The 26871-nt window shown below is 44.6% G+C and overlaps 1 protein-coding gene across 3 annotated transcripts in view; it reads left to right on the top strand.

The window, feature by feature from the left end:
* LARP4B (La ribonucleoprotein 4B) overlaps positions 1-26871 on the top strand; it is a 106501-nt gene that overhangs the window by 26941 nt on the left and 52689 nt on the right. For all 3 annotated transcript variants that reach the window (XM_042990915.1, XM_042990916.1, XM_042990917.1), the window contains 2 exons: positions 10236-10370; positions 11013-11072. In XM_042990915.1, the coding sequence (XP_042846849.1) occupies positions 10290-10370; positions 11013-11072 (141 nt within the window). In that variant the 5' untranslated portion in view covers positions 10236-10289. Of the gene's footprint in view, positions 1-10235; positions 10371-11012; positions 11073-26871 lie in introns of those variants that run through there.

Genomic DNA, 26871 nt, shown 5'->3' with positions numbered 1-26871 from the left:
TTTCCTCCTCTGGACTCCAGATACGTTTTACTTGCTACCAGGAGGTTCACGTGTGGCTAAGAAAAGAGATGGCGTTCGGAGAGGTGCACCCCACCCAGCAGGTGGGTGCACCCCACACAGTAGGTGGGCATGCCGATCCAAGGAGTGAGGGGCCTGAACGAGTCAGGAAGAGGGTGGGCTGGCCGCCTGGCCAGCTACTGTGGCAGCCCTGGCTGGCCGTGGCTTGTGGTTTGCAACGTGGGAAACAGCTCCTACCTGAGAAAATGTTGATTACAGACAAGCGGAGGTCAGAATACATTCTAAACAGGCTGCACTCAGAACAACTTGCTTTTCAACTCTGGAATGGAGTATCTTTGTGAAAAATATTTCTTATATTTCGCTCCTTCCATTTTAGGTTGCATGAAATAGGTTGCATCGTGTCCTGTGGAGGCAGCGGCGTTGGTGTGGAGGTTTCTGGTAGCGTTTAGGCAGGTGTGTGGATTAGTTGAGCTTGCGCCCTGGAAGGATATGCCCCATGTGGTGGGCACCCTTCCCATCTCATCTCAGATTGGGGGGGGAGGGGGGGGTGGAGTTTCAGATGGGGGCGGGGCATGTAACTGCCTGAGGAGATGTTCCTCCACCGGAAGAGGAGTGACTCCTGGTCTGAGGAAGAGGTCACACTTTGAGGGCAGCTGGGCCCTGCCTCTAAGGGTATGACTGCCTGCCTGGGCTTTGCACCCTCCTTTGTAAAATGACCGTTCCAGTCGCGAGCAGAGTGAGAAGATGCGATCTTTAAATCTTCATATTGTTTCACTTGTGTCAAATAGTATTTAGGCTTCCTTATCACCAAGTGTTGGACTGCTTGGAGTTTGCAGAGATTTAATGTTTTAACCAGAGGGTTAATGAGATGACCTAAACTTTCTCTTTGTTTTGTATTGTATTTTAATGAAAATTTTAGCTAAAACGATCTTTTCAAATAATTGCCCTCTTCAGGGCGAGATAACATTCCATGAACCAATTTTAAGTCTTAAAGCTGGAAGGGACCTTTTTCATTGTGTGTGTGAAATTACTAAATAAGTTCTAAGTTAAAAGGAGTTAGTGGGAAAAAATTTAAATGTAACTTTTGGGGTATACTTCTTATGTAGATGCTTTTCCGATCCTGTCTGGGTAAGAAATAAGTGTGCCTTGTGTCTGATTTTCTGCCCCTTGAGCAGAATCAGATGGAGGTGTAAAAAAATGAGTCACCTTCCCCATTGCTGTCTCTCTCAGTAGAAGCGCAGGTGTGCACGTGCAAAAGGAAATTTAAAAAATTGATCTTGGGGCGCCTGGGTGGCTCAGTCGGTTGGGCGGCTGACTTCGGCTCAGGTCATGATCTCATGGTTTGTGGGTTCGAGCCCCGCGTCGGGCTCTGTGCTGACGGCTCAGAGCCTGGAGCCTGTTTCCGATTCTGTGTCTCCCTCTCTCTGACCCTCCCCCGTTCATGCTCTGTCTCTCTCTGTCCCAAAAATAAATAAAAAACGTTGAAAAAAAAAAAAATCTTAAAGCTAGCTTTAAAAAAAAAAATTGATCTTGAAGCTTACTGGCAGCATCTGTTTAAGACTGTTTCCCTACTGGGTGCCAGTTTAAATGTGTAATTACGCAACTACTCTACTAAAGCTTGATTCCTTTCTTTCATTTGTCCGTGTCTTTGAGTGCCACAGTTACTGTGGGAAAACTATCTTGTAGATACTGAATCTGGAAAAAACAAAGAGTAACTGCTCTCCTGGAAGCAGGGTTCTGCTGCTCTATAAATGTTCCCACCTTCGAGCCTAAGGTTCAGTCGAGTATATGATCTCTGGAGATCTGTGCTGTGGTAGGTACATAGACTAATGTGCTCTGAGCTGCTCACAAATTATGCTTCCCTGAGACAGAACATATAGTTTAAATATTATGTACAGAGCGATGCTGACAGCTGTGAGATAAACACAGTAATGCAGCCTGCAGCACAAGCCGAGTGAATGAGGAACTGTAATTCCTATCATGGTATTTCATTTTCTTACACCTCTATTTAGAGGTGTGCATACTGAGTCCCTAAAAGAAAGTTACTATTATTAACAAATGTCCTTCCAAATCCCAAAACATTGTGATGGTGCTTTAATGATTTGATTTAGCTTCTTTGACCATTTCTGTTTTTTCCACTGAGTTTATTTAGTTTCAGAGGTCTGATGGGTAAACTGTCTTTCTACATAGTATGTCTAGACATTGAAAGTAACAAATTCTGGCTTTTCTAATTGATTCTCAAAGGGATCATATAGTACTTAATTAGGGCAGTCTCTAAGGTTCTCAACAGCCCATTTTCCATATTTGGATAAAACTGTGTTTACTTATCCAGGTGAATATTCAGTCACTGTTTTTTGAAAAATAATCCAAACAGTTACGCGGGAGTTCTCAGAACACATGTCTGTGTCATAGCATCTTGTACTGTCCCTGGACTGCTTGCTCTCAGCCACAGACCAGAGGAGTTAGAAGAAAACTTAGCAAACTTGACTCCTCCCTCATTTTGTGGATGCAAATATAGAAATAGAGTGTTGACACAACACTGCAGCCAAACCATCTGTACTTGAGTGTTACTGACAATAGGAAGCTCTTGGAGGTAAATTGTAAGCCCTTGGGGGTAAAATTGTAACGTATCACTGGTGGGATATATATGAAAAATGTGGATTCCTAAAAGAGACTCAGGATGGTAGGAGAGAACCACAGGTGTGGTGAATGCTGTAAAGAACAGAAGGCTGTGGGTACATGAAGAAGGAATGAGAGAGGAAAGAGAAGGAGGCCTTCAATGAGAGAGGAGGATCCCAGGTGAGGAGAAGAGAAATGGTGCAAAGAAAGACAGGGAAGTATTGAATGGCTGGGTGAAAGTGGAGAATGGAGAGTGGTTTGTAGAACTGGAGACTTCCTTATTTCAGAACAATGTTTTTAGATTGAAAAAAGCTGTCTCCTCTGTGGCCCCCATATAGGAGAATCTCCTCTCCTATGAAATGTGTACATTTCAAGGCCAACTCATAAAGCAAAAAAAAAAAAAAAAAAAAAAAAAAATCTATATGCTTGAAAATTCCCCAGTAAGATGCAACATATCATCTCTCAACACGGCCAGTTTTTTTTTGTTTTTTCTTGGCATTGAATCAGATCACTGGTTTTATTGTATAAAAAGATGAAGTTAAATTTGGCTTATATTTGGGCACCATGTTGGTTTCTTAAAAAGTGCTTATTTTAAATATTAAAATCATTATGTGTGCACTGGGCAATATGAAGGTCACCATAGAAGGGGGGGAGAAGGAATGAAGACCAATGAAGGAAGCTGCAGGTACTTTGAGGTCCTGTCACAGTGGGGGCGCCCATTGGCATGGATTGACAGGGCGAGCTGCCTGCACCGCTGAATTTCCATACGGGCACGTAGATTTGAATAGCAGAAATTATGTGTGTGTATATGGACTAGCTCACTGGACTCAACTAGCTTGGTGACCTTGACTGAGTCATGTCTGAGCGCATTTTCCCAGGCTGCTAAGTGGGCATGAGAGCTAAGAAAATTGAGGTTGATTGAGTGACTTTGTGAAGCATTTAGACTAACCATTGCATGACACAGATCCAAATACTAATTCATTCCCTTTTTGGATTTCTGATCCACAGACAAATCATCTATGTTTACACACTACCCTTTTGTAACCAAGAAAAAAAATGTTCATGTTGTTCTGGAGTCAGGAAGTCTCCAGGTCTCTATCTTTATTTTGATTGTTGTAGAAATTATCAAATTCTCAAACTATGATTGTGTCATTGTTATTTGCAAATCCACTGAGGTATGCCAAGCACATGTGTGAAAATAAAGTTCTTAACCTCTTCCAGTTTATTCCTTGGGTTATTTCCACTTTTTGGCTATTCCGCTATTTGAATATTCACGTGCAAGTTTTGGGGGTGATAAATGCTTTCAGTTCTCTTGGGGATATACCTAGGTGTGGGAATGCTGGCTTATGTGATGTCCTTGTGTTCAACATCCAAATGTTTGCCAAAGTGGCTGTGCCATTTTACATTCCCGCCAGCATTGTATTAAGATTCCAGTTCTCCACATCCTTGCCAACACTTGTTACTTGTCTTTTTGATTATAGCCATTCCAATGAGTTTGAAGTGGTATTTTGTATTTTGATTTGCATTTCCTAATGACTAATGATGTCGAGCATCTTTTCATGTACTTATCAGCCATTTGTATGTCTTTGGGAAAATGTCAATTCATACTCTGCCCATTTTTTACTTATTTGTCTCTTATAATTGAGTTTTAGGAACACATTCTTCTCTTTCTTTTTCTGTGTATGTACACATATCCCTTATGAGATATAATTTGCAAATATTTTCAACTATTCTGTGGGCTGTCTTTTCAATTTGGTAGTGGTGTGCTTTGAAGCACAAAAGTTTTTAATTTTGATGAAGACCAATTTATTTTTAATTCTTTTGCTTGTGCTTTGGTGTCCTATGTAAGCAGGCATTGCCTGATCCAGGCTTAAGATGATTTACTCCTGTGGTTTCTTCTGAGTTTTATAATTCTAGCTCTTACATTTAGTTTAGTTGAGTGTAGTTTTGTTTTTTATTTTAGAGAGTATGTGAGCAGGGAAGGGGCAAAGAGAGAGAGACTCTTTTTTTTCTTTTTTTAAGTTTATTTTTTGAGACAAAAAAAGGGCAGAGGAGGGGCAGAGAAAGTGGGGAGGACAGAGGATCCAAAGCAGGCTCTGTGCTGAAAGCAGAAAGCCCAATGTGGGTCTCAAACTCATGAACCACGAGATCATGACCTGAGCCGAAGTTGGACACTTAACTGCTTGAGCCACATGGGCACCCCATAGAGCGAGAGTGCGGCTCTTAAGCAGGCTGCATATTCAGCACGGGGCCCGACAGAGGACTCGATCCCATGACTCTGCGATCATGACCTCAGCCAAAATCAAGAGTGAGATACTCATCCAACTAAGCCCCCCGGGTGCCCCTAGGTTTTGTTTTTGTTTTAATTTATTTTTAAGGAATATCTGTGCATAATGTGGGGCTCAAGCTCATAACCCTGAGATCAACAGTCGCATGCTCCTCCAACTGAGCCAGCCAGGTGCCCCATATTTAGGTGTTTGATTCATTTGGAATTAGTTTTTATAGAGAGAGTGAGATAAGGGCCCCACTCCATTCTTTTGCATGTGAATATCCAGTTGTCCCAGCACCATGTGTTGAAAAGGATTTTCTTTCCCCCATTGAATGGTCTTGGCACCCTTGTGAAAATTCACTGGCCATAAATGTGAGAGTTTATTTCTGGACACTTTAAGTTCTGTTGTTCTGTATGGCTCTCTTTATGTCAATACCACACTGTCTTAACTGCTGTAGTTTTGTGGTAAGTTTTGAAATCAGGAAGTGTGAGTCTTCCAGCTTGTTCTTTTCAAGATGATTTGGCTACTCTGGGTCCCTTGTATTTCCATAGGAATTTTAGGATCATCTCATCAGTTTTTGCAAAAAAGGCAGGTGGGATTTTGATAGGGATTGCATGGATTCTGTAGACGTGCAGTGTTGCCATCCTAGGAATACCATGGCTTCCGGTCCGTGAACACAGGCTGTCTCCTGTCCATGGAAACCAGGCATCTGTACATAGCGCTCCTTTTGCCTTATATCAGTGGTTCTCAAACATTTTGGTCTTGGGACCTTTTTACAGTTCTAAATATTATTGAAGATCTTGAAGAACTTTTGTTTATGGGGCTTATCTGTATATTTGCATTAAAAATTACGACTCAGATTTAAAAAAATGTTTTTCTTTAACAATAATAGCAAAGCCATTACATGTAAAATAAATATCATTGCTTATGAAAAGGTAGCAATCTTTTCCAAAACAAAAAAATAATTTAATGAGGAGAATGGCATTGTTTTGTATTTTTATAAATCTCTTCAGTGTCTAATTTAATAGAATCTCAGGTTGCTTCTTCTGTGTTTCTGCATTTGATCTGTTAGTGATCTGTTATTTTGGTTGAAGGATGAGAAGGAAATCTGACCTCACACGGATGAATAGCTGGAACGGTGAGGAGTGTGTTAACAGTCCCTTCCCATAACCTTGACTCTTCTCCTTTGTAACCACACCAGAACTCCACGGCAGTTTGCGAGCAGACAAAGGCAAACAGCATCTTGGAGTTGTTGTGACAATTGGTATGATCTGAAGGCCCCTGGGAAGGTCTCTGGGACCCCTGACAGGCACAGGCCACCCTCTGAGACCCCCTGTTTTAGAGAACAAGACTGAGTTGTGAATTTTCACAAAAAAATGGTGTGACAGCTGATTGGCATTTTTATTAATCTGTATTGACAACCCACTGGGAAGGGTCCTGGTTGCTTTTCCTGCCGATCAGTACTTCTGTTGTTGGAAAGGTACCGCATGGGGGGCTCTGAACTGTTCGATGCTTGCTTGGTAAACACAGCACCAGCAAGCCGGATGAGTTTCATCAAGCATGTGTGATTATAAAACAGTAAGGTATTTGGAAAATTGAGACTACAGAAATGAAACAACGTAAGACACTATCCTGGTGTTTTAACTCTTGGTCATACATTGTTAGTCATCTAGTGTATTACTTTTAAATATTCACAAAGTCAGCTGTGTGAATTTTTAAAACATACTTGTAATTATACTGTCCACAGTCTCATATCCTGCTTATTTAACCTAAGGTAATCTCTGAATCTTTTAAATAGTTGAAATATATTGTTAGTTTCTGCTTTTCTGTATTTTTCTTTATTTTTTTATTTTTATTTTTTTTGCTAAAGCTAAACATTGTTCATGAGATAGTTTACATATTTTTGTATTAGTGCAGATTTTAAACAACAGTAAGTGTGTGAAGTTTCAGATGGATATTGGTAACTATGTCCTAATTAGATTTTTCTTTTTACTTTTCATTACAGAATACTTTAACCACGGAAGTAGAGAGGGCAGGCGGTATAGCAGTCCTTAGTGCACCCGTCATCCAGTTCTAGCTGTTAGCCACTTGCTGCATTCTTGCATTTTTGTTTTGTGTTGTCTCTTAAATTTACCAAAACAGTTTTTAGCATATTTTAAAGCAAATTCCGGATATATAATTGTACCCATAGTCTTTTAGTTTGTATATCTCACAGATAAGACTTTTCCACCGCCACACCACCTGGATTGCACTCAACAGAATTAATAATCATTCTATAATATCCTTTATTACCTAGGCAACATTCAATTTTTCCTGTCAAAAATGTCATTCTAGAGTTAATTTATTTCAGTCTCGTTACAGTTCTCACATAAGGTTATTTTGGTTAAAGCTTTTGTATTTTGTAGCAATAAAAATCTCTTCCATTTTTTCATGTCGTAGATTTCGTGCAGAAATGAGGTCATCTGTCTTCTAGAATGCCCCACATTTTAGATTTAGCTAATGGCTTTGTGTTGGTGTTATTTAACGTGTATCACCCCAGAATTTCCTTTAAATTGGGAGTCAGATCTAGAGGTTTGATTAACTAAAGGTTCTTTTTTTGGCAAGAATACTTCATAAACGGTGCTCTTTGCTCACACCAAGAAGAGTGTAACGGCTGGTTGTTACACTTTCAGTCATGAGATTGAAAAGTGGCTTCAGTGTCCGTCCGATCTAGCCATTATAAAGTTTTCTGTCAGCTCTCTGCCCGATTTCAGCAGACGTCGATGGTAATTGCCTTCGTTATTTCATTAGATGTTGCATTATTGTGATTTTCTACTTCAGTCGTTCCCCGCTTATTAGTGGTGCTTCCTGCGTAGAGAGCAGCTCGCCCTGCTCAGCTCTTCGGTTATGCCGCTGCCATCCTCCAAGGAAGGCGGGCTGACGGTTGTTTGCCTTTAGGAATCTTCAGGAGAATGAGTTGGAATCCTGACAGTCTCCGCAGGTGACCAGCGTGGTGGCATTTTGAACTGTCGTGGATCCTAACGTGTTTGTTACCTGTTCATTCTTTTTGCTCCGCACGTTGTCCGTGTGTGGCCGTGAGAGCCCTTCACGCTTGGAAAGTGAAGAGGAAAGATGAGGAGAGGCTGAGGAGTTGTCACAGTGTGGAGGAGACGAGAAGTCACACCTAAATGCGATGTGGGGTCCTGGATGGGACCCCGGAGCCCTTAACAAATGTTTAATTATGAAACAGACATTTCTGGTATATGGGAAAAGGATTCTTTAGAAATAGATCTGAGAGGACCGTACCGTCCCAAGTGTTTAATAAGATTGATAAAATTTCCAGGTGTAGCCTTGACAGATGAAATTTAAAATGTCCGGCTAGCATAGAGACCACGAGATAGGAGGAAGGGCCCTTTGGTGTCGTCTTTCTGCTTTTCCACGGCGACAGGTGAAATCCAACCAAGGAAATCACTCCTTTTGTTTGGCTCTGGAAGGCCGTTGTGAAGGCTGCCTCTGGACACTGTCACCACTTCAGACCGCTAGGTCTGGGGCCGGCACAGGCTTTGCTTTGGTGGCACCTTCCCCCACCCTGTCCCCAGCCTTCTAGTCCAGCCCCGAGACCTGCATTCTGGCCATTTCTGGAGGCAGTCGTTGAGGCCTCAGGACGGCTGTGGTCTCACAATGGGTGCCTGGGAGGCTTGTTCTCTGCTGGAGCTGTCATCAGTGCTGCCCTGCCAAACCGTCTTCTGGATTGAAACATTCGACCAAGTCTGGTTGTAATGCTGTGTGCCTTCTGTGCTGCCCACACAGGAACCCCTGTTTCCGGGTGTAGGGCCTGAGGAAAGCCGTGTGTGCTGGCTGGGTTGGTAACAAAGAGGTGGACTGGTGTGGCGTCAGGATCACTGGTTCGTGGCTGGGGCGCCTGGGACAGACCGGGCCTGCCATGCTGTCGTCCCAGGACACTGCCACGACTTCCTTTCTTTCCTTTTGTGGTGGAGCGTTGCCAGCATGCATGGGCACACTGGACCGGGAGGCACATATTTCTGACTGGAAAAAAAATGGAGGTAGTAGATGTAATAAAGGATTCTTTGTAATTGAATTCCCCCCCCCCCCCCCATTTATCTATCTTACCTTGTTTTTAACCAAACATTTTTTCTTTAAGAATCTTAGAAATCCAGCAGTTAATATGGTAAAGCATCTACAGTACTTTCTGTGACTTGTCAGTCTGGTTACCGTCCTGTGTCTTTATTTTTTGGATTTGATGTTTCGTGAGAGTCGATGTAGTTTCTATTACAGTTTCACAAGTATTACAAACTGTTACACTTCAACCTTTGTCATTCATCCTGTATTTTGGAAAATACTGACCTTTCTGAAATGGATTTGTCCCAAGCATTTCTTCTCTTTGGGTAGTTGATACTGCCAAACCTGCCTAATAGCACGGAAGTGATTTTGTGCTTCTGATGATAGAGTTGACCAGTGCATGAGATCGCCTTTGATCATCAGATTGTTTCATTATAACAAGCGTTTTGAGAAGTTCATAAGCTGGTTATTGAGAGAAGGGAGCGCCATCGCCATCATGGAAACCAAAAACCTGCATGGTCACCTCGTGAGACCGATAGCTAGCTTTTAAGTCTCTGTATCTGACATGTGGATGCTGTGTTTTCAGAAGTGCCTGAGAGATACGGGGATTAAATCCAGTCCTTGGGGTGCTGTGAGGCGGTGGAGGTCAGGCCTGGCTGTCTGGGAACCCTGGTTCTCAGACTGATCTGATGAAATCATGGGTATTGTGGTCCCGCCTCATGGACCAGAGTTACTGTGTACGCCGTTCGGGAACATCAAAGGAGATACGTTGTTTGAAGTTCAGGGTCTAGCTGTTGAGCTGAGCCGGAAAGGCTGCTAGCTTCACAACTCTGGTCCTGCTGTCTGGAGGTGCTTTTCCGTTGGTGTGGGATTCCTTTTCAACTGCTTATTGTTCAGTTCTTGATAACTGTTGTCCTGGAAGAAAATGAGATTGATGGTGCTAGTCAGAAATGATACGTACATATAAATTTGGGATTCATCAGATCACAAATGGGAGTTCTGTTAGTTTTGTAATTTTCCGTTTTTAAAAAAATGGTTTTGTGGGCGTCAGTGGGTTTGTATGTGTTAGCACATGATTTCTACTCTTGGTATATTCTTGGCTTAGTACAAAGGTGTAAATCGCCGGCAGATTTCTTTGAATTGCTTAGACTCCAGAGGGATAAGCACATGAAAACCTGAGGGTTTGCAGACTTCCTAGTCACTTAATTGTAAGAACCCCTGGTGTTGCCTACTTCCAGTTACTAATGTGCTGTCTTTGTCGTTCCACAGCACCCTTCGCTGGCCACTCAGCTTCTCCCAGTGCGGCCACCAAGTAAACAGCTCATGACTTCTGATCAGGACACTAAGGTCGTGGCTGAACCGCAGGGCCAGCGAGTCCAGGAAGGGAAAGACAGCGCTCATCTGGTGAGTGCGGGTCGAGGCCAGAATTGGCCTGATGTCTTCCTCTCCTCTTCTGATAACAGATGCTCCGTTGGATTTCAGAAGTAAATCAAAGTAGTAACTCTGGCATATCTTATAAGCTAAATATAGGAGTTATATTCTGAATCAGTTTATGGGTAGCTTAGTAGAGGAAGCTGTAAGTACTTAGGTGATAGAGAAAACAAATAGCTTTAGACACTTAGAGCTTTTGGATTTTAAATTCCTAAGAAAAATGCAGTGATTTATAAATACTTTAATAACATTGTACCTATTGTACTGGTATGTATGTAAAGAATTAATTTAAAGAATGTATTTAAAGAATTAATTATAAGTTTTTTATTTTGATTGCTTTTGTTTATTTTAAGATTTTATCATGTCAAGCAAAAAACAGATTTTTCTTAATTTTCCCCACTGAAGTTATAAGGAATTTTAATTACGGTGGTCAGGCAGAATTTTAAGATATTTTAAGTTTCAAGGCTCCTACCTCTTTCTGAATATCTCACTGAATTTCTTTGTCATGTAAAAATGTGTTTTCCTCAGTGGGTTTTGTTTTTGCTAAATCACTGTGGTTTGAAAATGCTGCTTTATATCGTAATGATGGTGTGTTTGCTGTTTTCAATTTTACAGATGAATGGTCCCATATCTCAAACCACTTCTCAGACCAGCTCCATCCCAGCTTTGAGTCAGGTAATTCAGTTCTGAGATCAGTCACTGTGGAGGCCCACAGATACTGCCTCACAACAAATATTTATTGTAACAGAATTAGAAAACGTTGATGTTTCCCAAGAAAGGGGGATGAAGTGGGGGAGAGACCCACATGGGTTGGAAGTGTTCAGTACCGTACGTCCTCATCTGGCTTGTGTGTGTGTGCTGTGTGTATAGTTCTAGACGCAGTGTGCCCTGTGTTCATTGAGTGTCAGAGACTCATCACATTGTTTTTAGTGTTCACTGATAATCTGCTGAATGTATATGATTAGCTCTACATTTTGAAACCTGTGTTTTTTAAAGTACACAAGTTACAGTAAGCTTTTACTAAGAAAAATTGGTTTCACATTTTAGTTGTGGTTAATGAAAGAATAAGGAAATGGAGATCCATTGGTTTTTAAGTCTTGCTTTAATCTCCTGTGCCTGTGTCAGGTGTGTTTGGAGCCATGCTACACTTAGCTTGGCAGTCGTCCAAGTGATCTTATAAACCAGGCACAATTTAAAAAAGAAAAGGAAAACTTTTAAAGTAATGTTATAAACTTTATAGTAGACTTCATTTATTTCCCCAAACTGTAAGCAGTTCATGTAGAAATTGAAGGAGACTGGATTGCTGATTTACTTTTAATAAGGTAGAATTTTTAAAAATGAAAGATACCCTCCAAAATATTATTTCATTGTTGTTATGAAATATAGAGTTTTTTCGTATATTGTATTGATGTTTTAAATGAATTCTATGATGTTTTAAGTAATTAAAATTCTAAATTTAAGACCTTTAGTTGTCTAAGGGAAATTATACAGAAATCATTAAAAAAAATTTTTTTTTTTTAGAACTAATCTCCCTCCTTCCCATTGTTGATTTACAGTCCAACATAATATTCAGATAGATATCTTTTTAAAACGTATTGCAGGACTAAAAATTAGATTTTGGCTTCTATGAGGTTTTTTTGCCTGTTTTTTCACTTGGTTGGTAAGTATTGAGACAAGACCTATCTAGAAAAGAATGGAAACTCTTGAGCCAGAACTCAGCATTTCATTTCTGTGCAGAAATAATTTGCAACTAGTACTGCTTCACTTATGTTCTTTGTCATTTTTAAGAGTTAACGCCTTATAAAGACATGTGGCAAGTTCTTGGTCCAGCCCTGATTAGTATTCAGGACCCCTGGTGTCCCTTGGGCAGATCCCATCTCTGATCTGAGGTTTTGTAAAGTGGATATGTTGTTTACCAGTGTTAACAGGGTGTTGCACACTTAGGTTTTCATAGTGTTGCAGGATTTTTTACCACAATACCTGGGATTCATTGTCTCGCCACTTTGAAGAATGAAGAGGTGGACTCAAAATGAGCAGCAGGCCCAAGTTTATTAGAGTAGAACATCAGAAAGGAAGAATAGTAGGAAAGCTCTCTTTACGGAGAGGGGGCTTTTCCAAATGCCCGTGACTCTAGGCGAGGGTCCTCGTTTTAGAAGGTTCTGGTCTCCCTTCCCTTCCCCCTTGTTCCTTCTCAGGTCCCATCCTTATTGGCTTGGCAGCTCTGGGTGCTGGGTTGTCCCTTCCGATGGTCTCGATGCAGTTGAGTGAGGAGTCAGGCGGGTCATGCTTCCCCTATATAACATAAGTCTTATGACCCACTTTTTTGAGTTCGGCATTTTGATTGTCAAATTCCTGAGGGGACCCTGAGGTGGTGGTGGTGGTGTCTGTTACACTCTGAAGAGGGACCTTTTGCCTGACAGGGTTGGCCCTAGTCAGACACTCCCAGCATTGTTCCAAGAAAGGTGTGTCCCCATCCAGGGACCTCAGGTCCTCATCTTTCCCTCTCTGCCTACTTATCCTATCTTTTTCGTGTCCTTAACAGAATCCTTAAATACTGGAGCTGGAAGGTGCCATGAGGGACATCTGGGCTTACAGCATGTGTGTCCTTTTTAATAAAGCTTTATTTATAACAAGCTTGAGCGTCTTTACAGAAAATAAGAGTGCACACATTTTTATGTAGCTGTGATCAGCATACATCAATTTCACCCATTTTCCCACAGGGCATGATTTCATCTGTGTGTCTCCTTGTACCCGGTGTCGTATATTTTCTTTACATTACGGTGCCATTCTTCCTTTAGCCATTTGGTTTCTGCGGCATTTGTACGGTTACTTCTTTCCCGTTACTCTAGATGGCGTTGCTCTGAAAGCTTTCTGGCTGCCATTCTTCATGGTGCACCTGAGTGTGTGCATGTGGTGGCGGGTTTAGTGGCTGCAGATGTTGATGCTCGGTAGTCTGCAGTCATTTCGATTGCTGAGTGAGCATGTGTCACAGTCTCTGGAAGGTTCAGTCTTTCCCCCTAGTTGGTGTGAGTAGGAGAATTGCCGTAGTGATGGCCAAATAAATGTCTGAACAATTCAGGAGCAGCTTTGCGTTTAGCCGGTGGTAATACTAATCGTATTTATTATACAGCTCCTTCCTCCTCCTCCCCCCCAAAATAAAACCTTACTGAGAAGTAACTATTTACTACAGCCCTAGCTAATCAGCGAGCATCAGAAATTGATCTTTGACAAAAGGAAGCTGAGACCCAAAGAGGCTTAAGTCATTTCCTCAAGATTTCTCAACTGCAGAGTGGCAGAACCATGATTTGAATCCAGGCAACTGGCTTCAGAGTCCAAATCCAAAGATACTTCCTCTTTGGCATCTGTTATCTCATTGAAAAAGAGAAACAAATGGAAAACAATACCCCAGACAAAATCCGTCTCTTTGCCATGTGGCACAATTTGCATTGTTTCTGAGTGGATGAAATTACTTGGAATAAAAATGGAGGGTTTTAGGCAGGGAATAGTGTGACTTACCTTTTAGGAAGATTATTTTGGCCTCATTACATTTTTATATATTATGGGTTGCAGTGAGTCGAGCATGGAAGCAAAGAAAGCAAATAAACTACTAAGGAATGAAAGTTTGTAAGTGATGGTGGTGGGTCAGACTAGGAACGAGTGGATTTCAAATTTATTTTGGAAGTGGGTTCAACCATACCAAGTTATGGATTGGATGTAGAGGTTGGGGTGAGGAAAAGATAAACCAGGGGTCATTGAGCAACTTGATGGATGGCATTTTCATTTTTTTTGAGATGGAAAAAACTGGAGAAGTAAAGGTTTGTGGAGAGCAAATCCTCTTGTTAGAAATTAAAGCAAGCAGTGAAGTGGGCAGGTGGGGCCAGGTGGACCTCAGTAGAGAGGTTAGCGCTTGAGATGTAATTTGAAGTAGACAAATAGATGTTTTATTTTATAAGTTTATCGTATAGAAAAGACGGTTAAAACTACTGTAAATATGGGGAGGCTCAGGTGGCTCAGTTGGTTGAGTGTCCAACTCTTGATTTCAGCTCAGGTCATGATCTCATGGTTCATGAGATCGAGCCCCAAGTTGGACTGTGCACTGAGCATGGAGTCTGCTTCATGGGGATTCTCTCTCCCCCTCTCATGATCCTCCCCTACTCTCAAAAATAAATGAATAAACTTAAAAAGTAGTGTAAATATGGATTAAGGGTATACAGTTGAAAAGTAACCAAATTATTGTTTGTAATAGAGTCAAATCCAGTCCTCCCCCCCCCCCCCCCATAATTTTTGCCTATCCTGATGGTTTTTATGTCCTGCAAGGGCATTCTTGGCTATAACTTTTCTCTTCATTGATTCATCCTTTTCTAATCATCTGTATTACTTATGTATTTGATTATATTTTAAGAAGTTATTCTTCATGTTATTAAAAATTTTTTTTAATGTGTTTGCTCTTGGGAGTTTTAAGACACATAAGGACATGAACTGTGTAACGTACTTCATTGATACTTTGCAAGGCATACTTTACTTAAATTGAAAAGTTTCATTAGCATCAACATGGCATAATTGACAGTTTAGTCATTTATTCTACAAACTTACCTTTATATGTATCATCTATATATCTTTCTGCTTACCATAGGGATTACATATAACATCAAAAGTTACAACTGTCTAGTTTAAATTGATTTCTCCTTAACCTCAATAGCACACAGAAACTACTTCTGTCAAGTTCTCTCCCTCCCTTATGTTACTGGTACCACACATTTCATCTTTGTCACTATGCCCAACAATATCGATTGATAGTTTTAATCCTGAAGAAAATAAAAAGTGAAGCTGTAAGGCAAAATGGCAGTGATCCTGGCTCTTGTGCCTGTTCTTGTTTCTCCTTCACCAGAGAGCTCTGCGTCTTCTAGAATCTCCAGTTCCTGTGTCCTGTGTTTTCACTGCAGCCCGAAGGACTCCTTTGGCTTTTCCTCCAGGGCAGACCTGCTGTGAACAAACTACTTCAACTTTTGTTTATCTGGGAATGTCTTAATTTCTTCTTCGGTTTTGAGGAGTTTTGCTGGATAAGGACTTCTCAATGGACAGTGTTTTCTGTCCGCACTTGATCACCCACTGCCTTTCTTCCTGCAAGGTTTCTCGTGCTAAATTGGCTAACATTCTTATTGAGGACCTCTTGTACTTGACAAGGAGTTTTTTCTTGCTGCTTTAAAGATTCTTTGTGTTTTGACAGTGTGATTGTAATGTGTCTTGGTACGGGTCTCTTTGGGTTTATTCTGCTTTATGTTTGTTGAGATTTGGGATTTGTAAATTCCTGTACTTCATCAAATTTGGGAAGTTTTGGCCACTGTTCCTTCAAATGCTCTCTTGCCCTTCCTCTCTTGCCCCCACCATGGGGCCCCCACAGTACGTGTGTTGGACCTCTGGTTGGTGTCTCATAAATCCTTCAGGCTCCACTCATTTCCTCTTTTTTCTTTTGCTCCTTTAGATAATTCCGTTTGTCCCCTGTTCAGATTTGTTGATTCTTTTGCCAAGTCTGCTGTTGAACCCCTCTAGTGAATTTTTCAGTTCAGTGATTGTACCGTTCAGCTCCAGAATATTTGTTTGCTTTTTTTTTTTTTTTTTTTTTTTTTTTAATCTCTCTCTGTTGATACTCCTGTTTTGTTCCTATATTGTCTTATTGGTTAACTTTAGTTCCTTGTCCGTGTTTTTCCTCAGCTCTTTGGGCATATTTAAGATGATTATGTTTTTATTTGCTTGCTTTAAATATTTAGAGAGTGGGAGAGCATGCTTGTGTGTGTGAGTGGGTGAGGGGCAGAGAGAGATGAAAGAGAGAATCTTCAGCAGGCTTCATGAGCAGTGTGGAGCCCAACATGGGGCTTGATCTTAGGACCCTGGTATCATGGCCTGAGCCGAAATCAAGAATCAGATGCTCAACTGACTGAGCCACCCAGGCGCCCTTAAGATGATTGTTGTTTTTTTTGAAAAAAATGTTTTAATGTTTGTTATTTTTGAGAAAGAGAGAGAGGGAGGCAAAGAATACAAAGCAGGCTCCAGGCTCTGAGCTGTCAGCCACAGCGCCCGACATGGGGCTTAAACTCACTGACTGTGAGATCATGACCTGAGCTGAAGTCCAACACTTAACCAACTGAGCCACCCAGGCACCCCAAGATGATTGTTTTAAAGTCTTTGTGGAATAAATCCCTTGTCTGAGCTTTCTCAGGGACAGTGAATTCTGTTCCTTTGAATGAGCCATGTTTTCCTGTTTCTTTGCATGCCTTGTGATTTTTTGTTGTTCTTGCTGAGAATTGGGTGTTTGATTTTATTTATTTTTAAATGTTTATTTTTGAGAGACAGAGACAGCACAAGCAGGTGAGACACACACACACACACACACACACACACACACACAGAGAGAGAGAGAGAGAGAGAGAGAGACATAGATTCCAAAGCAGATTCTAGGCTCTGAGCTGTCAGCACAGAGCCTGATGTGGGGCCCAGACCAACGAACTGCGAGATCATGACCTGAGCTGAAGCCAAACGCCTAACTGACTGAGCCACCCAGGCACTCCTGATTTTATTTATAATGTGTATGACGTCTCACTGTTTTGAGACTTTTCCAAACTAATTTGGAGAGACTATATGTGTTCGCTGAAGTCTCTGTTCCTTTAACTTGTGTTCAGCTAATATTTTGACAGATTTCCTTTAATACCATGAACTGAAACAGACCAGACACCTTCTTCCCCCTCCAAAACAAGAGAGAGAATACAGTTACCCTTCCCAGTCTTCATACTGCCTCTGTTCTGAGACAGTTCGTCACTGAGTAGTTCAGCTTGGTTGGAGACTAGGGATCAACCTGAGGTGAAAGCCTAAGGTCTTCTCAGGACTTTTTTTGAGCGTATGTCTTGACTGGGCATGGCTTTCAGAATTTCCCATGTACATGGCTGCTTTTGATTGCCCTGATTTCCCAAAGAGTTGCACCCTAGTCTTTTTGAGCTTCACGTGGTTTCTGGTTGTGTCTCCACCGGTAACCCCTTGCCCCAGGGGGGTGTGATTTTGAAGCTGCCTTACAGCTTTTATGAGCATTGCCTGCCACTTCCCATTTGTGTTCTGAGTTATGTGAGGCAGGGAAAACTCCAGCTAGGATTGAACACATGTACACACTAATTTGCAGATAAGGTTTTACTCTGTTCCCTCTGCAGAGTTCCGGCGGGGTGGGGTCTGGAGCCCCCTAGACCAAGACCACTCCATGCCACAGAAATGCCTACCATGTGGAGGAGAGCATTCTCTCTCTCTCTCTCTCTCTCTCTCTCTCTCTCTCTCTCTCTCTTTTTCTCCTTCCTTTCTTCCTCCCTCCCTCCCTCCCTCCCTCCCTCCCTTCCTTCCTTCCTTCCTTCCTTCCTTCCTTCCTTCCTTCCTTCCTCCTTCCTTCCTTCCTTGTTCAGTGCAGGGCTTGAACTCATGACCCTGAGATCCGGAGTAGGACGTTTAACCGACTGAGCACCCAGACGCCCCATGGAGAGTTTTTTCTTGCTGTGTGTTTGCTTAGTTGCCATAAACCTGTGATTTTTTTCAGAGCTCCCTATAGAGTTGGTTTAGAAGCTTCTGGTTGTTTTCTTGATATTTCTGTAGGGGAGTTTAGAAGCTTTGAGCTTCTTAGTTCACCATTTTGCTTGACTTTTTGTAACCTTTTAAATGAGAATTTTTTCTAGGTTGTTGTTAAATTGTTTTTCTAATAATATATAGAACTACCGATAAACTCTTAATGCATGTAATTTTTACCAAATATAAAACTTAATTGCCCAAACCAGTAAAATGCAAATTTATGATGTTCATTTAGTGTGGCAAGTGATGTTTTGCTGGAACTAAAGCTGCTTCACCGGGTACTTGTGGTCTGCTTACCCAGGGTTCCTTTGAATTTACCACAGCCTGAGCTGCTGAATGCCGTGCGAACGACTTTCCCATAGCTTTTGCCAGTTTGTGTCTGGGGCATACCTGGAGTTACTTGGCTCTCACCAGGCATGAATGAATTTGTAACATTTTAAATCCAACTCTCTTTCTGGTAGAGTAGGTCAATTTAAGTATTGTCACACAGTGCCAGTGTGCTACTAACCTTATGTGCACACGTGAGCATATCTTTAAAATTTTGTATTTGTAATATTAAAAAATAAGAAGAATGTATTAGGGGGCGCCTGGCAGGCTCAGTTGGTAGAACATGCGACACTTAATCTCAGGGTTGTGAGTTCGAGCTCCACGTTGAAGGTAGAGATTACTTTAAAAAAAAATAATAAAATTTTGTGGTTGCATCAGCCACCACAGACCCTGGTTTGAGGTGGCTGATGTTACAGGCACCAAGACTTGTGTTAGAATGCTTTCCTAGAGGCATAAAGAGCGGCCAGCGTGTGGGGACGGGAAGCGGTCATCTTGCGTAGTTGGGAGGGCTGGCCTTAGGAAGGATGGTGAGATTGGGAAACAGGAGTGGGGGCCGTGATGGATGGTTCGAGGAAAGACGGGCCATGCTGGGGCTGGTTGGGTGAGTTCTCTGGAAGAGAGAGAGAAGGTAAGGAGGGTGGCATCGCAGAGAAAGAGGAGACTGTAGATGTGGGCTGGGGCCAGAATTTGTTAGGGTTCCATTCCGAGTATTTTACTTACTGTCTTCACGGCAGCTCTTTAAAATAGGTATTGCTTTTGGTCCCGTTTTACAAGTGGGAAAACAGGCCGAGATCAGATTACTTGCCAAAGCTTACACGTGTAGTGACACAAACCGCTTCACACCTGGGCAGATACCTCAATCAGGAGGGGCTTTGGGAACTTTTGAGGGACTTCCTGGTCCTGGTCCTGGCCTGGTGGGTGTTGGTTTTCTTTTTTTCCTCTTTTTCTCTTGCTCTTTCCTTTCTCCCTCTCTCTTTTTTAAATGTTTAGTCTTGAGAGAGAGCGAGCGTGTGTGAAGGGGACAGACAGGATCTGAAGCAGGCTCTGCGCTAGCAGCAGAGAGCCTGATGCGAGGCTCAAATTCGTGAATTGGGAGATCAAGACCTGAACCGGAGTCAGATGCTTAATTGAGCCACCCAGGTGCCTCGCTCTTTCCTTTCTCTTAAGGAGAATGTTTAGAGCTCTGTGCAAGTAAGAATAATTAAGTGAACCATGTGTGCCCATTGTGAACTTGAACAGTTTCCCCCCTCTCATTTTGCTACCTCTTCCTTCCCTCCACACACACATGCACACGTGCACACACACACATGCTTTATAAAAATTGTAGGTATGTGTTTCTTTACTTGCTGGGGTGTTTTAAAGCAAATCCGAGACAATGTGTCTTTCACCAAAAACACTGCACCGTGCATCCCTAAGGACACCGCTCCAGCTCCAACCTTGTGCCTCTCGTGTGCGAATCTCCTCCACGCCCACAGACCTCAGGCTCAGAGGCAGAGAATGAGGTGCAACTCTACTGCCTGTACACCCTAAAGAGCACTCTTTGGGGAGCATGCATGCCAGCCTCTGTGGCTGCCACATCCCCTGATACAGAATTCAGAGAATGTGGAAACACTGGAAAAGGCAGGAGTCTGAAGTGCCTTGTTCTGGCTCGTATAACAATTATAGCATTTTTTTAATTGAGTTTATGAGAATGGGAAAAATAATGTGAAAATTATTTGTTGCTTTTCTGAGTCTGAATCTTTGGAATCCACGTGTTGTTTGGCTTTTAGTGCGTGGAGGAGGCTGGCTGCTGGGCAGGGCCTGTGGCACTTAGGATTTTGGATTTGAGTGGCAGGGGCATGTGACTGTCGCGCAAGGGGCTATTTTGGGATCTGGGTGTTGGCCTCCGGCGGAAACCAGAGCAGGTTCCCCGAGACGCGCCTGTGGAGGCTGCGAGAAGGCCGGGCGTGTTATGCGAGCGTGCGAGCTTTCGGACATGGGTTGTTGCTTCAGCAGGGAACTCGGTGGCGACAATGACGGGGAAAAAGCCGGCCTGTTGCAGAAATCTGTGGAGGAGGCAGAGCCGGAGAGCCAGAGGAGCACAGCTCTGTCCTCATTATTTGATGCCCTTGAAGGGGAGAAGCCCCACGGGCCCGGTCTGCGGGGTCTGCGGGGGCGCTCGGTGGGCTCTGCTTCCTCCCCGGGGTCCCCACCCCGCACTCGGTGCGGACGCTCACGCGGGAGTGACAAGAATTCAGAAACTGTTGCTGTCGAGCAGGGCCGGGACGGTGTCTCGGGTGCCCACCGTGCGGGCGCTGTCAGCGACCTGGGCTTCTCTGAAGGTGTTTGCTCCAAAGGGGACGAGTGTCCTTTTGGTGCCCTGCTGCCCTCCGACCGGAGCCGTCTGGGCCCTTCCCCGGCCGCCCAGCCCGACCCGGTGCCAGAGGGGAGAGGAGTGGTGGCCGTTGAAATCGGCAGTGGTGCCGCCCGTCCACGCTGGGCAGGTAGGGAGATGAAGGGCGAAGACCGTGTGCGTGTCAGTCACAAGGCACACAGGGATTGGGGAGGGAGCGAGTTTTACAGCATTTGTGTCGTAGATCCCGCCTGCCTGGACGCTGCCGCCGAGCCAGGAGCCCCCGCATGTGGAGCAGCTGTGGTAGAAGACGGTTGGTCAGCTGTCCCCGCAGAGGGGACTCGCAGGGGGTCCCGGCCTCCAGAGAAAGCTGTGCGGGGCCCAGGGCGGTTAGACGCACCGCGGGGAGAGCTGGCCCCATGGGGCCTGCCAGGTCCGGGGGGAATGAAGGAAGCCTTTAAGGGAAGTACTCGCCCTGGTCGTGAACTTCTGACCGTGTCTTTAAGGGCACATGCTTGCCCCGGGTTCCCTAACGATTACACCGAGAGCAGCGCCTCACGTCAAGTGGGCGTGCTCACTGAGTTTAGTAGTGACACACACACTGGCTCGCTAGGACGCGTGCACGCCATCCCCGGAGAGAGCGAGGAGTGGAGTCAGGAACTAGTGAGTCCGACGCGAGGTTCACATGCCGATTTGCTTGCAGGAAGTGGGGGATCTGGGGCTGTAGCAGCCCGTGGAGGTCGGGGTGTAAACTCTGAAAAGGAAGGAGAAAATAATTCTGTCAGACTGCTAAAAGGCAACGATTACTTCAGCTCCGATGCTGGCAGACCAGACAGTCTCTTCTCCACACGTCTAGGTAGGGTTGACCTAAGTTCACACAGGTGTTTTCCTCCCCTGAGCTTCGGAAATGAGTGTCTTCCCGTTCATGCCAGTTTCCAGGAAGTAGCCCCTGAGAGACCTGGTGATCCTGGACCAGAACACTCCCCGGGTCCAGCGATGGTCGAGAGGCAGCGATGGGCTGGCTGCAGCCTGAAACGTGGGAGCATGCAGCTTGCAGATAAAGAATTGTCTTTGCAGATTGAGAGTTGTTCATCTTCTCGGGATAAGGATAAAATGAGCATTTTTGCAGATGAGGGTCGTGGACAGAGGGCTTTTGAACGGAGATCTTCACATCCGGTAGACCCGCGTGTGGATCCCGGGCCTGGCAAGGCCGAAGCACGTATCTGTGATTTAACTGGTGCGCCGCCCGACACAAACACAGAGCGAGTATTCCAAAGAATGGGCGCCCCGGCCCTCAGAAGCTCGCGGGAAGTGCCCCCGGATGGGAAGGCTCTTGATGGCTCCAGATGTCTTAAGAGTAACTCTGTCTCCTCCGCGTTTGTTTTCGCCTGCACTGAAGAGGAAAGTGAAACTGGCCGGAATTTTAAAACAGAAGATGAAATGTGTGTGAAGAGTGCAGAGAGTGACCAGCAAAGATTAGCAGGTGCCAGCAGAGAGTCCCTGAAAGCCAGTCTCAGAGAGACCAGTGAGAACGGCGGAGGAAAGGCAAAGTCAGACTGGAAAGCCACCTTTAACTGGGACACCAGTACAGCAGCACGCAGGGCAACACCGAATCAGGACACACGGGCTCATAGTAGGTCCGACAGAACAGAGCGCCCTGGTGCCAGAACCAGCCACGGAGAAGCAAGTGATGAAGCCTGCAGAGTGAAGGACCACGGACATGAAGTTCTTGATCTTGTGCCACCTCTACACCAGAGTTCAAGTTCGGGTGAGCAGAGGTCACAAGTAGAAGAGAAGGACTCTGCTAACAGCGGTGAAAATGCGGGACCAGGACCGGAGCAGGGTTTCTCAGAGTCGGCGGAGGAAGGTTCTGACACCTCGGGTAGCAGCACGTCGGGGACAAGCAGGCCAGCGCTAGCAGGTAAGGGAGGGGAGACGGGCAGCCTCGACAGGCGCGGGACAAGCATGCACGCACCCTGTCTGCAGCTAAGAGGTGCCGAGCCCACGTTTGATGGCCCTGGATTTAGCAGCGGAGTGGCTTTTGTGGGAAGCCCTCAGGTGACTTTTGGAGAAATGGAGTTAGGTGAGACTCTTGAGGGATATTCCTGTGTGACCGGTGTTGATCCTGCCCACGTGGACAGATCCACAGACCCTCCTCGCCAGGCGCTACAGGTCATTCCCGCCATCCCAGGTGGCGGTGCAGAAATGGTGGCACCACACTGTGGGGACCACGTTCTGTCACTCACAGAAGACGCCGTGACGATACCTGGAAGTCTCGCAAGAGGAGGGTTGCAGGGCTTCCCAGAGGGATGGTACTCCCAGTTTTCGAGCGGACTCACCTGTTACCCAGTGGGAGGGTTTGCGAGTCAGACGTTTTCCAGAGGACTGGCTGACGGCTGCACCAGCTATCCAGAGGGCTGTCCGTGGGCTCGTGCAGTTGGGAAAGACGCTTTAGAAGAGGAACAGATGCCTGATGAGTGTCTGCACAGGAAGCCGCCAGACTTAGAGGTCGCTTTGTTCTGGATGGAGAAGCCCCCATATCAGCTACCAGTGGCAGAAGACGCTGCAATTTGGGGATGGCAGAATAGAGGCGGACATTTAGTAAGTATGTTTTAGCAGTTTTTATTATGGTGTTGGGAAATGCTAGCGTTTTGTTTTGATTGCTTTTAACTGTCACTGAGTTTGTTGTTTTTTTTTAAGCAATGAGCAGTCATTTGAATGTTCATATGAGGATATGAGTTACTGTAGCATCAGCTTAACCATTTTCAAACTGGAGAGCGTGACTCAGTTTACTGTTCAGTGTATTTAAGCCAGAGTTTGTGCATCAGCTCTTGTCAGCACTGAACCCAGCGCTGCTGGCCATCAGTCGCAGCTTGGTACAGCCCCCCTTCTGTGTGTGGATGTTTTGTGTGTGCACCTGGGCCTGTGCGGCCTCTGTCCTTCCTCACACCGCCTGACTGGTGCAGGGTAGACATCTGCCCGTTGAATTTTAACGTCATTTCTGAAAGGCCGCACTTGGACAGTATAGAAGACTCAAAACCTATGCTTTCTCTTACTTTTGTATGGTACCTGCACGAGGCAGGTCAAATTTGCTGCTTTACCTGGCTCTGAAATCTGTCTCCTGTCAGTTGGAAGCACCTGCGAGGGCTTTCCGACCACAGTGCCCAGGCAGGCCCTGCTCAATTAGAAGAAGCTTCATAGAAGCTGCTGTAACGGGCAGCTAATATGAGTGTCTTTTCAGACAGTCTGTACTACGTGCAAACATTGAACAAACATGAAGTTACTCTTGCCCTTAAAGCGGTCTTTTTGGACATGCATAATTGAGAGGCGTATTTCTAACAGCAAATCTCATTTATATTTATTTATCAATATATATTATTTATAAAATACTTATAACTTATAATTTATAATATTTGTAGAATTATTTATAAAATAAATAAGTATATATTACGTATATTTATTTATAGATTCAGCTTATTTAAACTGAGACAAAAAACAGTTCACCCATTTTCCCAACCCCCATCCCCACCTCTGGCAGCCACCAATTTGTTCTGTGAGCTCGGTCTCTTTGTTTGTTCTTAGATTCCACATATGAGTGAGGTCATATGGTATTTATCTTTGTCTGACTTATATCACTTAGCATAATGCTCTCTGTGTGCATCCATGTTGTCACAGATGGCAGGGTGTTAGAGTCCCTTTACGCTGTGTATGTACACAACACACACACACACACAACCTCTTCATCTGTTCATCTATCAGGAGACACTTGGGTTGCTTCCATATCTTGGCCACTGTAAATAATACTGCAGTGAACATGGGTGCCTGTATTTTCTTCAAATTAGTATTTCTGTTTTCCTCAGGGTAAATCTCCAGAAGTGGGATTGCTAGATCATTTGGTGTTTCTATTTTCAGTTGTTTGAGGAACCTCCAGACTGTTCTCCAGGGCGGCTGCACGTTTTACATTCCCTCCGACAGCGCATGAGGTTCCCCTTTCTCCACATCCTCGCCAACATTTGTTACTTGTCTTCTTGATACTAGTTTATTATTAGTGATTTTTGTTGCATTAGGCAAGAAAAATGATTGATGATAGTAAGGAGATAGATGTGGTTCAAATGTTAATGCCAATGATGTGAAAATAAGAATAAATTTAATAATTTATTAAAAATAATAATAGGCTAAAAATAAGCCTAAAAAAAAATAATAAATTCCACAACTTAGGGAATTAACCATTAACCCTCTCTCTTTCCTTTCCATTCCCACATTTGGGAGTTTTGCCAGAAAGAGTTACGTGCAAGTAATTGCTCACTTCTTGAATTGTGGAGGCAAAACACTAGAAAATTCGGCCTTTGAGTGATACACACACGATTGTTTACGAAAGCGGGCATGCTTGCCGGTCAGCTGCTGGGGTCCACGTGCCGGGGTCCAGTGTGGTGCCCACGCGGACCCTGGGGCCGCCTGCCCTTCCTGTGAGGTCCGTGTGTCTTGCTCCAAAGCGGCTCTTCAGCTGTGACGTGTGTCTGGGTGGGCTCCTAGTTCGAGTACATTTAACGTGGGCTTTCTCTTCGGACCGTCTTGTCTCTGTGCCCAGGTGCACGTCTTTCTCATCCGGGTCCAGTTTGCGGGTGGAAGAAGCAGAGGGGCAGACACTTCAGGAGCCAGTGGGCTGCTCCGAGTGACGGTTCGGCGGCCGATCGAAGAGCGGGCGGTGCTAATTTGAGATGAAGGGTTGGCCGCTTTCCTCCCCGACCGTGTCACCTACTTTATACTTTATCCCCAATCCTTTTCCCTTCTCTGATCCTAGTTACCCTCACTCCCTACTCGGGAGGCCATCGGTGGGGCCGTGCTTTCTCCTGTCCAGAACACACAGGTGTGTGAATCAGTAGGTTTGCTTTATGGAGCCTAGCGTTGGGGGGTTGAGTTTCTTTAGAGCGTCAGGATTTGTGGATGCTGTACTCGGAAAGAGTGGTGTTGGTCATTTATGTGAAGTCGCCTCAGGACGCAGCTGTTAAGGTCAGCTCACGTTTGGTTTTAATAACCACTGCTTGGCCCTGAATTTTCAGTGGAGAAGCAAGACAGGTAGCCAGGCAGGTGAAGCGTGAGTTGTCGACAGGCACTGAGAGTCCCACGTGACCGCGGGAGAAGCCCCACGCCTCACATACAACGGGGGCAGGCTGTTCTTCATGTGAATTACAAGACGGTAATAAACTCTTGACAGTGTTCCGTTTTTGCCGGGGTTAGGACGGTCTTCTGCTTACTCTCTTTGTGAGCAGGTTGCTTCACCTCTGTCTGCCTTGGTCTCCTACTTGTGAGACCGTCAGGGTTGTCGCGATGAAGCCCAGGAAGGTGCATAGAGTGCACCTGGCATCTAGCAGACTCAGAGGTAGTCTTCCTGTCATCTGCTCCTGATCACACGTCTCCATTCTTTCGTCCCTTGTCACTCAAGAGGATCGCTTGAATACTGGTTAACTGCTTAAAGTTGTGCTAAGTTCCTAACACTTGATTTGGATTTGAGCTTCTACTGCTTAAGGAGTAGTAAATGACATAAGGATAGGTTTCCCTTCAGTTGTGGCCTAAGACTTTGCACAATTCCTTGGATAGTGGAACATGCAAATTGTGTGTTGTTGCGTATGACACATTCGTTCCTCAGCGTATTTCTCAGGCATGTCTGTCCTGAGGTCAGGGCTGCCAGATATGAGCGATACAGTGGCCAACCAAAGGGACATACAGGAGTTTATGTGGGCTCGTGGGCCAGACAGACGTGTTGTAGCAAGAGGAGCACCGCAGTGGCTGCGAGTGTGTTGCCTCCGGGCGCCGCGCTCCTAGGACCACGTGGGTCTGTGTTGGGAACGCTCGGTGCAGTTAGCTGCTCGGGTGCCACCGGCGGGGGAGACCCGGGTTAGGGGTAGGACCTTAGAGAGCATGCAGTGTGTACACGAGCTCAGGGGGCCAGTTTGGTGGCTTGAATACAGTAATGTGGGAAAGCTGGATGTGTGTGCTTGCACGGTGGAGAGTCTGCTCGGCACCCAGGCTTTACAGCGGCATTGGACTAGGAGAGAGACGGGCAGGGGTTAAAACAAAAGAAAAAACAGACCGAAGACATGTAAATGCCGAGGGACGGTAGTGAGGTCTGTGACGTATGAACTTTATCCATCTACATTCTGTTCGTCTCTGTAAATCTGTGAATTGCGTGGGGTTGTCTAGAACAGAGATGACAGT

This window comes from Panthera tigris, chromosome B4 (genome assembly GCF_018350195.1).
Source record: "Panthera tigris isolate Pti1 chromosome B4, P.tigris_Pti1_mat1.1, whole genome shotgun sequence".
Taxonomy (NCBI): Eukaryota; Metazoa; Chordata; class Mammalia; order Carnivora; family Felidae; genus Panthera; species Panthera tigris.
The sequence above is the reverse complement of the archived record's forward strand: the minus strand, read 5'-3'. Positions and strand labels throughout refer to the sequence as shown.